The 17,087-nt window shown below is 36.3% G+C and overlaps 2 protein-coding genes across 2 annotated transcripts; both read left to right on the forward strand.

The window, feature by feature from the left end:
* The first annotated feature begins 1,117 nt into the window (after nt 1-1,117).
* ctdnep1b (CTD nuclear envelope phosphatase 1b) lies at nt 1,118-9,366 on the forward strand. Its single transcript, XM_083540930.1, has 7 exons — nt 1,118-1,607; nt 4,590-4,656; nt 5,155-5,273; nt 6,176-6,364; nt 6,895-7,006; nt 8,055-8,139; nt 8,217-9,366. The coding sequence occupies exons 1-7, from the start codon at nt 1,503-1,505 to the stop codon at nt 8,275-8,277; spliced, it is 738 nt and encodes a 245-aa protein (XP_083397056.1). The 5' UTR covers nt 1,118-1,502; the 3' UTR covers nt 8,278-9,366.
* A 3,971-nt stretch (nt 9,367-13,337) lies between these two features.
* Nucleotides 13,338-16,853, forward strand: gabarapb (GABA(A) receptor-associated protein b). Its single transcript, XM_083541388.1, has 4 exons — nt 13,338-13,557; nt 15,236-15,314; nt 15,711-15,829; nt 16,126-16,853. The coding sequence occupies exons 1-4, from the start codon at nt 13,468-13,470 to the stop codon at nt 16,189-16,191; spliced, it is 354 nt and encodes a 117-aa protein (XP_083397514.1). The 5' UTR covers nt 13,338-13,467; the 3' UTR covers nt 16,192-16,853.
* The last annotated feature ends 234 nt before the right edge of the window (nt 16,854-17,087 follow it).

The following is a 17,087-nucleotide window of genomic DNA, read 5'->3' on the forward strand; positions in this document are numbered from 1 at the left end:
ACCTATAGTGTGCAAAATGTGTTCATGTGGTGATTCTGAAACAGTTAAAGTACTTAAAATAGGCTCAATAACAAATGTGAGGTTTATTTAAAAGTAGAAAAACATAACCGAATACCAGCATTTAACTTAAAGTACTTAATTTTTTTGTTATCATTCACCCCATACATATAGTGGAAAAAGTTTGCACACCCAAGGACAAAATGATTATTTAAAATCAAGACATTTACCAGATGTTCCTTCAATATCATAAGTAGCAAACAAAGTGTGTGCTTGTTTATACTCTGTTCCAGATGTACTGTAGTCTCCTTTTGCTCTAATAAACTCTATAGATTTTGGAGTGTGTCTGTGGGAATTTGTGCTCATTCAGCCAGAAAAGCTTTTTCATGCAATGAAGTAGTGTAGTAGAAGGACTGAGGAATGTTGTTGTTATAATTAAATATAAACATGTTTTAATAAAAGTTTGAAATCTGTACCAAGTTGTGATAAGAGATAATCTCTAAAAACATACTTTTTTTTTATAAAATGATACAATCCTCCTAACTCTTTTCTATCCTTTCTTTGGATCCCTGGCTGATTCGCCACTTATTCTTCCTGACATGTTAAATCTCAGTCAGATTGCTTGTCCAAAATCTTTTTCAAACCAAATGCTGACAAAGAGAATTTTAATTAAACATTTGACTTATTGCTTTTTGTTTCTTTCCCAGATTTTGCTCCTTGTTTTCCTGTTGTCTTCGTGCAAGAGGTCCCAGGCCACATCTAGGTATTTAGTTTGTAGGGAAAATGTTTTAATAGAGGCATTGCATTTTATCATTCCAAAAAACAAAAACAAAAAAAAAAACACTTGCATTGAACTGATAAACTGTAAAATCGAATGCCACGCGTCGTTTCGCAAAACGAAATAGCAGCTTGTTAGGAAATCTTAAACACGCACATTGTAACCTGGTGGAAATGTTCACGTTTGTCTGACATGTCAGTGCGTTTCCGCCACGTTTGTTTCGTTCTTGAGTAGAATAAAATAATAAGTATATTTAAAAAATAATAAATGAAGGGTCTTTACGGAAGTGACGGTGGTTCCGGGTTTGGTTTGAGGTCTCTCTGAGTCTTTATGAGCTGAGCTTCTGCACCATTCAGTGGTGAGGAGGCAACAGCGCCGTGTTTCAGCTCTGCTTGTGGACTGGACCTCATGTCACCTCAACAAGGCTGCTGCTCAGGGACGGATCAGTTGACCCACAAGACTAACTAATTGTATTTTTGTTTTGTTTGGTTGAGCTGGACACTTATATTTATACCTAAACCGGTTCCGTTCACTAAAGAGCAACACCACACATGCACTTTCGGTTGCTGATTGTTTTAAACCGGTTTTATGCAATAAGAGTTTGTCTCAAGGAAAGCTGATGATCACAGACTCTTCTGGAAACTCCAGGTTGTAAATGAACTCATTCGGGTTCATCTGAAGTGATTTTAACACGGCGTGTACGGAGCTTCTTGGTGTTCTGGTTGATATGATAAAGACTCGGCAGTGTCTGCTGTGTGTTCGCACTTTCTTTGGCGTCACGTCCAGGTTATGGAGTTTATTCTTATACGTGCTCAGGAAACCTCTAAGAACCGTGAGTATGTTCTATATGAAGATTGGCCCGGAACAGTGCGACTAACAAAACCAGACCACATGCACTCATTGCGTTTATTAATGCATCGTTTTACACACTGATGCAGGAGATTTTATTCATTTTAAGCAACCACAAACACTCGCACCTGTCAATATGGCGATTCATTCATAAAAAAAAAAATTGCTTGAATGTAGAAAGTTTTCTAATTGTAACTTTCCGTCTGCCATTACACTGCGTTAAAGTCTATCTCTCTTCTGATTGGCTTAGAAGCACTTGCCCCGCCCACTCAAACCCAGCAGTGTACTATTACAATTCGGTTCCTACAAATCGAGTTCAGAGAAACTTTAAAAAGCATAAAACCTTCAGAGAGGGTTTACAAAAATTAATTCGTCCATTTTTAATCCTGTCCATGTTTGCAAATAGTTTTAAAACATTAATTAATCAATTAAAAGAGAATTTTAATTTAGAACAGGCCTTCTCCACTTTTTTTTTTTTTTTTTAACCCAGGGATCCTTAATCCTCATTTAAATGTCATAATTTCTATAGACCCCCTTCAATATAGATGCATTCAATCAATATTTAAATGTGTGCAATAATTTCATGTATTTATTGTAAATGAAGTATTGCGTTTCTAAAAGTTCCACCAATAGCACACAAGTTTATTATTTATAAACAAAATAGTTTTTGAGTTAATGAGCCTTGGTTTGAACAAGTTTTAAGTGGCAAGGTTTAATAATTATTACATGCACAACTTTTCATGTTTTGTAACTGGGAAAGAAAAAAAAAATCACAGGCTTGGGATTGTAACATGGACCCAAATTTGAAAATCATTGATTCAGAAAGCCAAAATGGTCCAAATAAGCATGCAATTTTTATTTCATTTTAAGCATTGCTTTACACTCAACCTTTAGGGCTAGGGTCACACATAAAGAATGATTTCAGCTTCTTATTGGGTTGCTTGTTACTTTTTTTCAATAATAAAAAAACAAATGTGCATATGCTTTTAACCTACTCACAAATGTATTGGCTTCTGTTGCAAAAGGAAACTGTTAAACCACATCAAGAGTGTTTTTCTTTGTATGCATATATTTTCACAATGAGTTTCTTTCTCCTATTTTAATATGCGCTTACAGTTTATTAAAATTGGCACCATGGCACCAATGCAGTGGTGCCAATTAAAATCTTTGTTTGTTCTAGTGATTACATTGTGTGCAGGTCAGAAGCTGATGAGAGGAAATGTGCTATAGTGAAAGGACATGTAATATAAACATACATGGCCAAACTGAGCCAACTACTCTCTTGTCCATTTTACCCAGAAATTAATTATTAGAGGTGGTCATTTGGATTATCATATGTTTTGCACAAATAATTATATACAAATAGTAGTTACTTATGTAACAGTATTTAAGATTAAGATCCAACACCCCCTTTTGTTTTTCTGCTTCTTGTGTTTGCGATTTTGCCTTTCTGGGGTCTTGGACAATTTGTAACTTTTATAATAAAAAAAAAAAGTAAAACAGTTTAAAAAGCAAAACAACTGAATTACAGTACAAGAGCCCAAATCAGAACAAACTAGCTGACTAACTGCCTTACTAGCTTAGCACCAAATCGCATTTGAAATAACTGCCTTCTATGTATTTGGCAAGAAAAAAAAAAAAAATTCCATCTGCCTGAATCCTTTTACCTCTTATATTGCACACAGTCACTCTTTTTCACCCCCCCCCCCTTTTTAAAAATAATTTTTTACACTATTATGTATGTTCTCTCTCTTTTGTTCTGATTGACTGTCACCTCGCCAGTCACCCTGTAACCAGACCTCTTTCAAGTGCAGTGTGATGACGTTTGACATATCGGAATCTTATGGCGTACAAATTTCCTGCCAATTCCAACCCTACACCTCTGGCAGAAGATAAACCAAGTATTTTTTCTTACATGACTAAACGATATAAGTATATTTGTTAATTTTTAAGGAAAAAACTATTTTCAGTAGAGGTTTAATAAATACAGAAATGTTGGCCATGACTAAGCAGCGGTTGCAGTCAAGTTACAGTCAGCCCCCAACATCTGATGGGGTCAGCTGGGCTCACAGACTGTGTGTAACTACATTCAGTATGTGTTCAACGCCCAAAGGCTAGAACAAAACCTTCCCTTCAAAACACCATTCACCCAGAAGGCTACCCCTTCTGTTTGCCCCTGCATTCCCACCAACTCCTAACCTTAAAGCTAATTTTAGCTAGAGTGAGAAGCATTCAGGGGGATGAACAGGACACAGAAGTGTAGGTGTCTCAGAAATGGAGGGAAAATATAACACAGAAGAATGACCCAAATTTTGTAGCCAGAGGTTAGGTCCTGATCTCTGGCTATTTCATCATTTTGTTTTGGTCTGTGTTTTGAATGACAGTGTATATGTTTTGATAACATGAATGAAGTTATTATCAAAATGTTTGTGTGAACTTTAAACACCACCACAAAAAAGGAAAATTCTAACACATTTTCTATTTGAGGTCTAATTGCCCACATTTCTGGATTTTGACTTTGCTTTTTTTTTTTTTTCTTTTTTTTTTTTTACTATATTTTTAAAAAATGTTTCTGGATTCTCCAAAAAGAAATGCAGTCTGATTTGATTTAATGCTTTTGATCTGGACATTAAATGTGTGGGGTTTTTTATTTATTTTTATTTTTATTTATTTTTTTTGACCAATATTCTGTAATAAATGTTTTTATTAATTCAAATGAAATCTATAACTCTTGAAGATTTTAACTCATTCCTCTGGGGAAAGCTGTTAAGGCTCTATGTAAAGTAATAGAAATTAACCATTTCAATCCAATTTTATTTGTATATCACTCGCATTTCTACATTCAAACACTTTTTTTTTATTTATTTATTTTTTAAATAAAGATTATGCAGGTTTAAGACTTTTTATATTCTGCTGACTTTCTCAGTTTCCTTGTCACCCCCCCCCCCCCCCCTTCATATCCTAGATAATACAATATCAGACGGTGCGATATGACGCTTTACCCTTGTCACCGTTGTCTAGAACCAGACTCAGTGAGTATCTCTCTTTTTGTCTCGTTTCTTAGTGTGTTATGAACTTTTAAAAAGTATTTTTTTTAATATAATTTATCTCTATTTGTGTAACATTTTCAGTGATCTACAATATCACCAAGTAGCTTTACAGAAATCCAGTCCCAATATAAAGATTGTGAATGGAGAGGAACCCGAGTAAAAAGGAAACCCAGCCCAGTCACAGAATCATGTTGAAGAATGCTGAGCACATAGCAATAGACTACAAATAGCTTTATTTACTTCTTTATTTAAAAATAATAAATACAAATAAAATTAATTTAAAGAGCCTAGATCATGACAAAATACAAACTCTGCAAACAAGTGCATTGACAGCAGCAGATGTACTTAGTCTCACAGTAAATAATCTCAAAGTCTTGGAGACTTTGTTTTGCTGTACAGTTTTCAGCTGGGTTGCATACGGCGATGGAACATTTTACATATACATGTTCATTCCTGACCTGTGTTTGTGTATTTTGGCAGATGCAGTAAAGCGGAAGATTCTGGTTTTAGACCTCGATGAGACGTTGATTCACTCTCACCATGATGGCGTTCTGAGATCAACTGTACGACCTGGCACTCCACCAGACTTTATCCTTAAAGTAAGTAAATATTGTTGCATTACAAAATAAATTACATTTTTTGTGTAACTTCAAAAGACATCACATAACAACACGGACACAGCCGGGAGTATTGTTCAAAAAAGCAAATTGTGCAAATCATTTAAGTGAATACATTTCAAGTCAAGAGGCTTTTATTGTCATTTCTACTATACACAGTGGTACACAGTAAAAACGAGACAACGTTTCTCCAGAACCCTGGTGCTACACTAAACAACATAGAGCTACAACACACAACATAAAGCTACATAAAGTGCATCGAGTGCAAACAGTGCAGACGAAAAACAGTACAGACAGACAGACAACACAATAACACATAACTCGGTAAACCTACTGTATACTCTGAATATACAGTACTGTGCAAAGAGGACTATAAAGACTATAACCGAAAGTAAATGTAAACAAACACAATGCAGTGCAATAACAGCAGTAGCAGCAGTCAAGAGGTGCGTATTTGTCTGGCTGTTAAAAAATATACTGGACACTGTGTACTGTCCTTGTCATGACCGTGCCCTGTGATGATGTAGATATTATTCCATTTGAATTATATATTGAAATATATGTACAAACATTTTTGGACTTTCTTTACCACATCAATCTAATGCTTCTCAAGCTTAGATTTGCTTTTTAAATAAAATTTTTAGACATATTTTGAATTATTTAGCTGTACTGCCCAGGCCTTAAATTAAATAAGTTTCATGCAAAGATAATGCATAATTGCAAATTAACTTTTAGATTTATATTTAACTTTGAGACACGATGGCCTGCAATACCTACTTTTTACTGGACCATCACTCTGGTATCCAAAACAGTCTGATATACCCAGCATTATTAATATAAAGGAACTATAAAGATTTCACATTTTCCTCTTGTGGTGTTTTTAGGTGGTTATAGACAAGCACCCAGTCCGATTCTTTGTGCATAAAAGGCCCCATGTGGACTTCTTCCTGGAGGTGGTCAGTCAGTGGTACGAGCTCGTAGTTTTCACCGCTAGCATGGAAATCTACGGCTGTGCGGTTGCAGACAAGCTGGACAACAACAAAGGCATTCTGAAACGCAGATATTACAGACAGGTGACTCTCTGAAATACCTCGCTCTCATGCTCACTCTTCACGATAGACAGTTCTGTACAAAGCATGATAAGGCAGACAAAATTAGACACTTACAAAAGCATGCACAGCACATGCACAGCACATGCATCTTTTGTTTTCTATGGAAGCTCTGAATTACTTGGCAGATAAAAATGAAAATTCATAATCACTGAACAAATTATTCTGTATTAAATACAGCCCTCATACAACCTTCTTGTGGACTTTGCCTTTTTTTTTTTACTTAAACCATGTTTTTACTATATTATTATGGGTTATAATTTCTTTAGAATTCATTCTTAACTAAATTTAAGCATATCTCCATGTGTTGAACTACAGCACTGCACAATGGTTAACATCTAAACAGTGTATTATACATTCAATAGGGAATTTGGCACATTGCATCTCTCGTGCTCTGCTGCTCACTTTGTTATTTATGTACATTCATATAAGTTTATGCCTAAACGATGCACTAATACCGATAATCATTTCATTATTGTTTTGTTTTTATTTAGCATTGCACACTGGAGCTGGGAAGTTATTTAAAAGACCTGTCCGTCATACATACTGATCTTTCCAGTATATCAATTCTGGACAACTCGCCTGCAGCATATCGCAGTCATCCAGGTACACCATCCACCTATTACTTATATTCTGTCTCTCATGATCATCTGATTATCACTTGGGTCAATATCTTTTACAAATATGTATTTGTGAGAATATTTGATATATTTTTATTTCTTCATTCCTTTCCTATTAATGCCATTAAAATATTTGATATACTTAATGTATTCATGTGTATGTGTGTATGTGTGTATGTGTGTGTGTGTGTGTGTGTGTGTGTATGTATGTGTGTATATATATATATATATATATATATATATATATATATATATATATATATATATATATATATATATATATATATATATATATATATATATATATATATATAATCACACACACACACACACACATACATATATATACATACATACATACATACATTTTGTGTGTGTATATATATACTTTTTTTTATTTTAATTATATATATTTTAATTATATAATATAATGATTTCATATACTTTAATATATTTATACCAATAAAGTACATTGCACGGTGGTGAGCAAGAGTATTAGCATGTGGGCGCATGTGCAAGAGTACATAGTCAATTCAGTCTCAGCATTTTCCCATGTTTAAGGTCGACTGCCCACATGCACATGGTTGTACTTTCAGTATGTAATCTTGTTAAATCACAGTACTTCACAGCAAGTATTAAATGGCTTGAATTTACAAGCTCACAATGGGCCTCCAAGCTCTTGCCTTAAAATACTCTACTCCGAAATGTCATTTATTCATGGCTGCAAAGTCACACAAGGACATAAGCACAGCATAATATTTGCTCTTTTCCATTCATGTTGAACTTCACAAGTTTGTTTAGCCCAATTTTTATTATTATTATTTTATTTTTAAATATACTGGTTGAGGGTTTTTACATTGACTGTATTGAGACTAAATCTATATGAAATTGTATGATGAGACTGCAACTTTAGCACACTATAGGTTTATCAGTCTTCTATTTATATAGTAAAGAGATTAAATGTTGTGTAAAGTATTTATCAGCTTCAACCTTCTACCTGTATTTTGTACCATAAATGATTTTATTTTTCACAGACAATGCAATACCTATAAAATCATGGTTTAGTGATCCCAGTGACACAGCACTTCTTAACCTTCTGCCAATGTTGGATGCATTAAGGTAAGGATTTGAGCAAAAATTGCAGAATTGCATTTTTTAAATGTCAAACTTTGTTTAAAACATGTCTATTTCTACAGGTTTACAGCTGATGTTCGGTCCGTCCTTAGTCGAAACCTGCACCAGCATCAACTTTGGTGATTGTCCTACTGAGAGTTTTGTTTTTGTACTTTTTTCCATTCAGACTCTGTCCCTCAGTTTTGATCCCTCTTTTTATGACCCCGAAACGTCTGAACTAGAAGGACTTGAAGAACACGTTTACCCTTGGTGCCCTTTCCATCTTCAAACTGGAGTCGCTGTTTGAAATTTTCTTTTAGAATAATGTATAAGGTCTGCACACAAAACAACGGGTACAGAGGCAGAGCCGTCAAAAAATGGTTTTATTCGCGCAGTGCCGTTTTTTAATCTGCCAGATTTTAGGAGTCTGCTCTTCTCAGGTCATTGTGATGGACAGTGTTCTTTTACTGCTATGAATATGTGGATGAGCAGTAATTTGGAGTCCTTTTTTATACTCTCCTTTCTTTCTCTCGAGTGAAGGCTTTGTAGCCAATAATTTGGCAAAGTAAATGCCAAAAGGTGCTTTTTATTTTATCTTTTTGGTGAGGGGGTGTAACAAGAATCCACTTTAACTCTACAATGAGTGAGCATGGAGACATGTATTTTAAAAAGAATATATAATTTTGGACTTGAATAAGTGGTACATCCTTTGAACAGATTTCTTGATCTGTACAAGTTCCCATTTACAACACTTTATATTTTGTGTTTAATGTAAAGATTCCTTCATTTCAATGGGTCAAACAATAATGTTATTGAGCTGTTGTTTAGGTGCCATCGTTAAATAGAAGAGTTTTTACTGGTTTATGTATTAATGACCATCTTTAAGTTGGTCATTTTGTAAGACTAGTCTGTAATTTCTATCTTATTTTTTTATATATATGACTCCGATATTAATTTTTGTTAATGAATTTTATTATTCTGAACAGCATAAGGTAGCAGCAGCAGTCTGGTTAAGTCTTCAGAAGTAAAAAGAAATGGCATTTATAAAGACATGCAAGGAATGAATATTGTGTTGTAAGCCTGTATAAATATACAAAACGTTGACTGAGCAGTTGCCATTTTTTATTTGATTTTTTTATGTTTGCCTGCTAGATTGTAAACAATATTCAGTTCAAATAACAGAGCAGCTCTTTTTGAACTGCAGACCTGACATTAATAAAACACATGACCGTGTGAGGTTTGTTTGTGACTTATGACTTCAGCAGGTTCTCAAAGATGCTTAGAAAAAAAATTACCAGTCAGTTTTCTTAAAAATTACATGAAGTGTACCTCAGATTACTGTTTCCAAATATTGACTATTTAGTTAAATGCTTTTCACTGCATTTTATAGCAGATTATTAAAATGTAGTAAGTATTTACTTTTATAATATCATAGGGCAGGTTGCTCTTTTTTACTGGTTTTTGTTTTTTAACCACATGTTGTTAAGACTTGGGGCACATGTGGTTATTATTTGGTACATTTGGCCAATACAGGATGGCATGGCTGAATGAACCTGGGCCAAATATGAGCATGTTTAAAATGGGTGAGAATTTCTAATTTTAAACACAGGTGTGGCCCACATTTATGCATCTGATGCACTGCAAAAAGTGTTTAGATATGATTGGCTGACCTTTTTATTAACCACATCTAAACTGGCGCTGTTTGTGGGAACTGAGTGTTTGCTATGGTGAGGTATGGACACACCAATTTATGAGGGGAAAAAAGGCTGTGAAATTTTTTTAATTGGTGATATTATTTCTGAAAACTATTTTTAAAGGGTTTGTGGTTGGATTTTTTTTTGTTTGCTTAGAGGGGAAAAATCTGTTTGCAGCAGAGATGACAAACTTGGTAAACTAAGGTAAGAATGTTGTACTGGTTTTTACTACTCTCAATCTAAATTCTATATTTAGAAAAAGCAAGCAGGAGATAAATTAAGGTCAGATTGTTCCTTTCCAAATGGTAAAATTTTACTGTGGCATTTGTCATGTATATATTGTTTAAAGTATTATCATATTGGCAATGTACTCTTGATGAATAACACTTTTAGTGGTATTTTAAGAAATATTTATATTGTAGCTGTTTATTTTTTTCGTGTTGGTATGATTATTTGCACAGCACTGAATTCTTTCCTTGTTATGCTAAAATACAAACAGAAGCACTGATTTAAATGGTTTTTAATATATGTATTTGTTTACCTTTTTTTAAAATTGACAATAGTAACCGGGTCTTAAATTGATGATGATTGATGATTGGGTTGATGGGGTCAAAACTTGATCATGCCTGTTACCTGGCACATGGTGAGAGATTTCCCCTTGGATGGAAATCCAGACCACAACAGGGCAACAATCCAAACTCACTAAAAACTAGAGGCAGTTTAGCAGAGCTTGACTGCCTACCTGCATATTTTTTTTTTCGCCAGTGAAAAAAAGTCAGCAACCTAGATAAAAACCACATTAAGATTGTTGGGACATGTTACATTCCACACCGACTGTGCTCAGAACCCAAGTACTGTAGCAAATATCACTAACCAAGCCATGTGGTTAAGATTTACCTGATTATTACACCACTCTGATTTTCAATGTTGAATTTCTCTCTGGAATCAATAAAGTGAATTATCTAATGTTATGGCGTAACCCAGCCAACTCTTAGCGCCGGTCCCATGCCCGGATAAATATGGAGGGTTGTGTTAAGAAGGGCATCCAGCGTAAAACGTGCCAAATCAAATATGCAGATAACGAATCACAATTTCATACTGGATCGGTCGAGGCCCGCGTTACCAGGAGGAGAAGAAGAGAAGGAAAACGTCTACAGAGACAGCAGGGATGTTTGTACTATGCCTGGTAAATGTAGGAGATGCAACCTAAATGAGATTAGAGACTGTAAGGTGTTGGCAGGGGATAGTGGAGCTAGACAGCATTGGATGGTGGTCTGTAGGATATTTTTGGAGGTGAAGAAGAAGAGGAGGAGAGTGAAGACTGACAGAAGAATAAGATGGTGTAAACTGAAGGAGGAAGAGGTCAGACTGGGGCTCGGTGGTGGTGAAGAGGTGCTGGATGATTGGGTAACTACTGCAGAAGTGATAAGGGAGACAGCTAGAAATAGAAAGAAAGACAAAGGGACGTGGTGATGGAATGAGGAAGTGCAGGAGAGCGTAAGGAGAAAGAGGTCGGCAAAACAGAAGTGGGATCCACAGAGTGATGAGAAAAGTAGGCAGGAGTACAAGGAGATGCGGCAGCAGGTGAAGAGGGATGTGGCGAAAGCCAAGGAAAAGACATATGAGGAGCTGTATGAGAAGTTGGACACCAAGGAAGAAGAAAAGGATTTGTACCGATTGTCCAGGCAGAGGGACCGAGCTGGGAGGGATGTGCTGCAAGTTAGAGCAATAAAGGATGGAGATGGAAATGTGTTGACTAGTGAGGAGAGTGTGTTGAGAAAAGAGAGAATATTTTGAGCAGCTGATGAACGAGGAAAATTAGTGAGGGTGAAGCAGGAAGTGGGTAGGATTAGTAAGGAGGAAGTGAGAGCAGCGATTAAGAGGATGAAGAGTGGAAGTTTTTTGGACCAAATGACACCAGTAAAAGCATGGAGATGTTTGGGAGAGTTTACATTGGAGTTTTTAGCCAGATTGTTCAACAAAATTTTGGAAGGTGAGAGGATGCCTGAGAAATGGAGAAGGAGGTGTGCTGGTACCGATCTTTAAGCATAAGGAAGATGTGCATACCTGCAGTAACTAATCAAGTTAATCAGTCACACCATGAAGTTATGGGAAAGAGTAGTGGAAGCCAGGCTGAGAGAAGAGGTGATATCTGTGATATCTGTGAGCAACAGTATGGTTTCAAGAAGAGCACCACAGACACGTTATTTGCTTTGAGAATGTTGATGGAGAATTATAGAGAAGGTCAGAAGGAGTTGCATCGTGTGTTTGTGGATTTAGCGAAAGCATATGACAGGGTGCCAAGAGAGGAGTTGTGGTATTGTATGAGGAAGTCAGGTGTGTCAGAGAAGTATGTGAGGATTAGAAATTATCTTATTAGAGGGCCCACGCATGTACGTTTTGGGGACAAAGTGAGAGACGCCTGACTGAGATGGTTTGGACATGTGCAGAGGAGGGACATAGGGTATATTGGTAGGAGAATGCTGAGGATGAAGCCACCAGGAAGAAGGAAAAGAGGAAGGCCAAGGAGGAGGTTTATGGATGTGGTGAGGGAAGACATGCAGATGTAGAGGACAAAGTAGTATGTAGACGGGTAATTCACTGTGGTGACCCCTAATAGGAGCAGCCAAAAGAAGAAGAAGAAAAAGGAGATCTAATGTTAGGAAGCAACACATATTGTTGTTTTAAAAGGACATTCTGATTGCATTCTGAGATTTTTTCCTCCAAGGTTAGGGGAACGTTAATGGTGCAGTTTTATTACCTTTGGTGTTGCCAGCCATTGATGGCCACATATGGGCCTGGTCTCAGGTGTGCAAACATTCAACATAAGGCCCAGGTGTAAACTTTTTTAAACCATAGCACACTTCTGGGGCTGATGTAGCTGTCTTATGGCATTGCATTGTCTATACAAACATAATACATAAACAGTGTTCTTATGTGAGTGACCGCTGGTACAGCTGTTCAAACTGATTAATACTTGTTTTGCTTTCCATCTCTGACCATTGGCACAAAGTTGCCAGGTGTGCGTTATGCAATGCGGACGCAGTCTATTTGCATAATACGGCCATTGCAAAATTATGCTTTAAAAACCTCTCAGTTTATAGAGGTATATTTTTATACATTTTAACAGTATTACAGAAGCACTATTAAATGAGCGTATCTCGTCTGGGTTGTTTCGCTCCAAACATACAAAAAATAAATAAATCCGTTTTCACTACTTGGTTAAACGTTGACCTGGCAACCCGAATTCTCCCCACCCACTAATCATAATGACGGCATAAACACTGACCTAATCACTACTTTGTAGCTCTCCGCGCTCTTGTGGTTTTACAGTGTAGGCCATGAGAAAATAGGACATTTACTAGCAGTATAATGAAAAACGCACAACAATAAAACATTGATGTAATCACATCTATTTCTTTAAAACGGTCGATTCGAAATTAAAAAGCAATTTCACAGCAGGTGTCAGTGAAGCTGAAGATAATATAATTGTTTGACGCATGCATTGTTATTGTATTCATCCGCGGTAAAACCCCCGGTCACAAAAACAGCGCTGCTAGTTGAAGTGTGCCACTCTGCTTTACAGATCATCGCTTATAAGTAACGTTAATTACGCTGCCGCCTCTGACACCGAGCTACAATGAAGTTCCAGTATAAAGAGGAACATTCGTTCGAGAAGAGGCGATCAGAGGGAGAGAAAATCAGGAAGAAATACCCAGACAGGGTTCCTGTAAGTAGCTGCACCCGCTCACCTTGCTAACAGCTGGTTTCAACTAGAACTAGAAACTGGAGCGTGTAAACCTTCGTATTAAAAATATATTTACCAATTTCTATTAAATTTGGTTAAGGTTAAAAATTTGAGGTTGAAATATGGATAGGTGAATAAAATATTAGATTGCGTCATGTTTAGCTAAGTACATGGGTTAGTTAGCTAGCATGTCCAGCTAAGTCGCTTCTGTTTACTGTAACATCATGGAGGACTTTTGTCAATCCGTATTAAGATGACCTGAGAGCAAGTTCAGCATGATAATTCGCGAAATATATTATATAAAGACTCTTCGTCTATGTAAGGCATCTGTGGGAGGATATTTAAAGCATTAATGTCTGTTAGTTGAAGGTCTTTTGTGTTTTGTACTTTATGCAGTCTTTTTTGTGCACATTTTTTTAATAGTATTTCTGACCTATAAACAAAGTATAATAAATTGCTGCACATTACAGGGTGTAAATAAGAATCAGATTTACGTTTATACAACGTTTTATATATATGTTTTCTTTCTCCCACAGATGTTTGTTCCTCCTCCCCCACCAGAGTGTATAGCCTTTGTTTCTAGTTCTCTCCCAGCAATAAGACAGCTTTCAGTGTTACCTTTTATCCATATATACAAAGCTGTCCATTAAAGCCTGTGTTCTTTAATTCTGATATAAGTTATGGATATAAAACCATTACGAAGGAGTGCGTTCGGTGTGACGAAGAACCACTATATAAATATCTTTAATTTTCTTTTTTCGAAAAGGCCAGTCTGATTGCACGTAAACCCAGGAATGATTTAAAAAACCCTGTAAATGCTGAAGATGGGCACTGGGACTGTTCTGTTTTGAATGGTTTAGGGTGTTTGATAATCCAAATATTTGTGGGCCATGTAAAGAAACGTGTCAAGTAAGCCAACTGTGACGATAAAGAGGGGGGAAAATATCTTAGTAGGGCTTACCGTTATTAATTTTTGCGATAAAAAAAAAAAAGGCCAAATCCATGTATCATTTTCTTTTGTAAAAATGAATTGATAACACCCGTAATCTTTTACTTGCCAGCATTTGTAGCATGTTGTCATTATAAGCTTAAAGGAGACAACGTGTCAAAAACATGAAAGGAAAAAACACACATTAAATAGGCATTTTATTTAATTATGGCCTGCATTGCCGTCCTACTCAGTGTTTGACTGATTGACATTGTGTATAGTAAAGTTACAAAAATGCTGAGTATCAGAGTATTAACGTAACACCTTTATAAGAACCACAGCATTTTTAGCATCGTGTATGGTGAAACTAAGGTTGCTGTAGTGTATTAGAGGTGTATTAAAACAGCTGAAGTAAGGAAAGTGACTGGGTAACAGTATAAAGGGGTAAAAGGTATTAAATAAATTGATTGAATATATATAATATTAATAAAGTAATCATCTGAAGATACAACACTACTGTAACTTGGAAATTGTGGCCTTGTAACAACTGTCGATGAAATACATGCTAATATTATGTGTGTCCTTTGTAGGTGAAATGAGAGTACAGCTTCGGTCCATTATTCAATTGATTTCACTAAGGTTTCCTGAACCCTCACTAATCTGAACCTCTGAATGTATCCGTGCCGGATCTGTATATGCACTTACGGTTTCTGCTTTTTGTTTTTGCATTAGGTAATTGTCGAAAAAGCTCCCAAAGCCAGAATAGGAGATCTGGATAAGAAGAAATATCTGGTCCCGTCAGATCTCACAGGTGAGCAAACCAATACGGAGAAGAAGAAAAAAACCCCACAAGTCCTAAATCTAAAACATAACTTATTACCGGTTAATAGTTCAAAGGTCTTTCGGTAGTTGTTTTTACCTTTTATAATATGCATGTATAATATTTAAACGAGAGAGTTCTTACACTGTTGGCTAATAGAAACTCGAGACCTCATTGGCAGTAATTCATGCAGTGATATAATTAGTGAAGGCATTATTCAGCTCCTGACACGGCTGCAAAGAAACGACTGCCTCGTTAGTCAGACTGAATCGATTATACAACCAGACCCCGGAGTGAAACGAGTGAATTTATTGGTATTCTGTTCACATCTTTTGTTGTTAGACAGGGGAAAGTCACATTCTCTGTCATGTCTGTGTTTCTCTGCAGTCGGCCAGTTCTATTTTCTTATTCGAAAACGAATCCACCTGAGGGCCGAAGATGCTCTGTTCTTCTTCGTAAACAATGTCATTCCTCCTACCTCTGCAACCATGGGCCTGTTATACCAGGTATGTCACGTGTGAAACATTTCTTTCATACTTTTTGTGATTGTCCCTGTTGTTCACGGTTTCTTTTGTTCTCTCTCTCACTCTCTCTCTCTCTCTCTCTCTCTCACACACACACTCACACACACTCACACACACTCACACACACTCACACACACTCACACACACTCACACACACACACTCACACACTCTCTCTCTCTCTCTCTCTCTCTCTCTCTCTCTCTCTCTCTCTCTCTCTCTCTCTCTCTCTCTCTCTCTCTCTCTCTCTCTCTCTCTCTCTCTCTCTCTCTCTCTCTAGGAGCATCATGAAGAGGATTTTTTCCTCTACATCGCCTACAGTGATGAAAGTGTGTACGGAGAATAGAACCAAAGGGAAACCCCCATTTCCACCTCCTTCTCCTTCCTTTTACATACATATATAAACCCATTAAGGCAGCCTAGAGTTCAGAGCTTCTGACATCAAATGCACTTTTATTCTTTATTTCTGTTTTCTTTCTGGAGCTTGCTGTAGTTTTTGGGAATTTGGTACATGAAGGTAATTTTTCTTTATACCATAATTCTTTTTCCGATATAGCTTTTATTACTGGCCCCTAGCTGACACTAATATTTTTTCACCACTTGGCAGCAAACCCTCAGATGGAGCTCCAATGCTAAAATTAGTTTGCCTAGATTTTGAATTTGGCCTTTGTTTCACTAAACGTGAATAGTTTCCCTAGAGCTTGGAAATATATACATATGTTTTGGGGCATTGCGCATAAGTGCTGCTGATGAGCCATTTGCTTAACCAAAAACAGACAGATTTGTTTCAGAATAATATTTTACTATAAATATTCACGGAGTTATTGTACCTGGATATCTCTAGGTAATTTGAATTGAGAGTGTATATCTTATTTGATTTATTTAGCTATTTTCTTTTTTGTTTTTTTGTTTGTTTTTCTTCTTTTTGTTTTTTTGTTTGAACTCGGTATTCAGCTGCATTTCTAATACCCTTAAATTGAGGTGACAATATAAACTAAACATGACCTATCACTGTATGTTTGTCCTATTTCTTACAATACACTTTGGATAGTTTGGTCTGAACAATTCAAGTAAAGCAACAGCTCCATATTTGTCACACTTATATTATTGTTTAACTAAGGGCTGTGGTGGGACTGGAGCCTATCCTGGGAACACTGGGAGGTGGGAATACACAGTGCTCAATCATAATCACTCCATAATTTACACATTTGTACACTTAGGAACAAAAACGGGTGTATTTCT

Source organism: Silurus aristotelis, assembly GCF_946808225.1.
Source record: "Silurus aristotelis genome assembly, chromosome: 5".
Classification (NCBI taxonomy): domain Eukaryota; kingdom Metazoa; phylum Chordata; class Actinopteri; order Siluriformes; family Siluridae; genus Silurus; species Silurus aristotelis.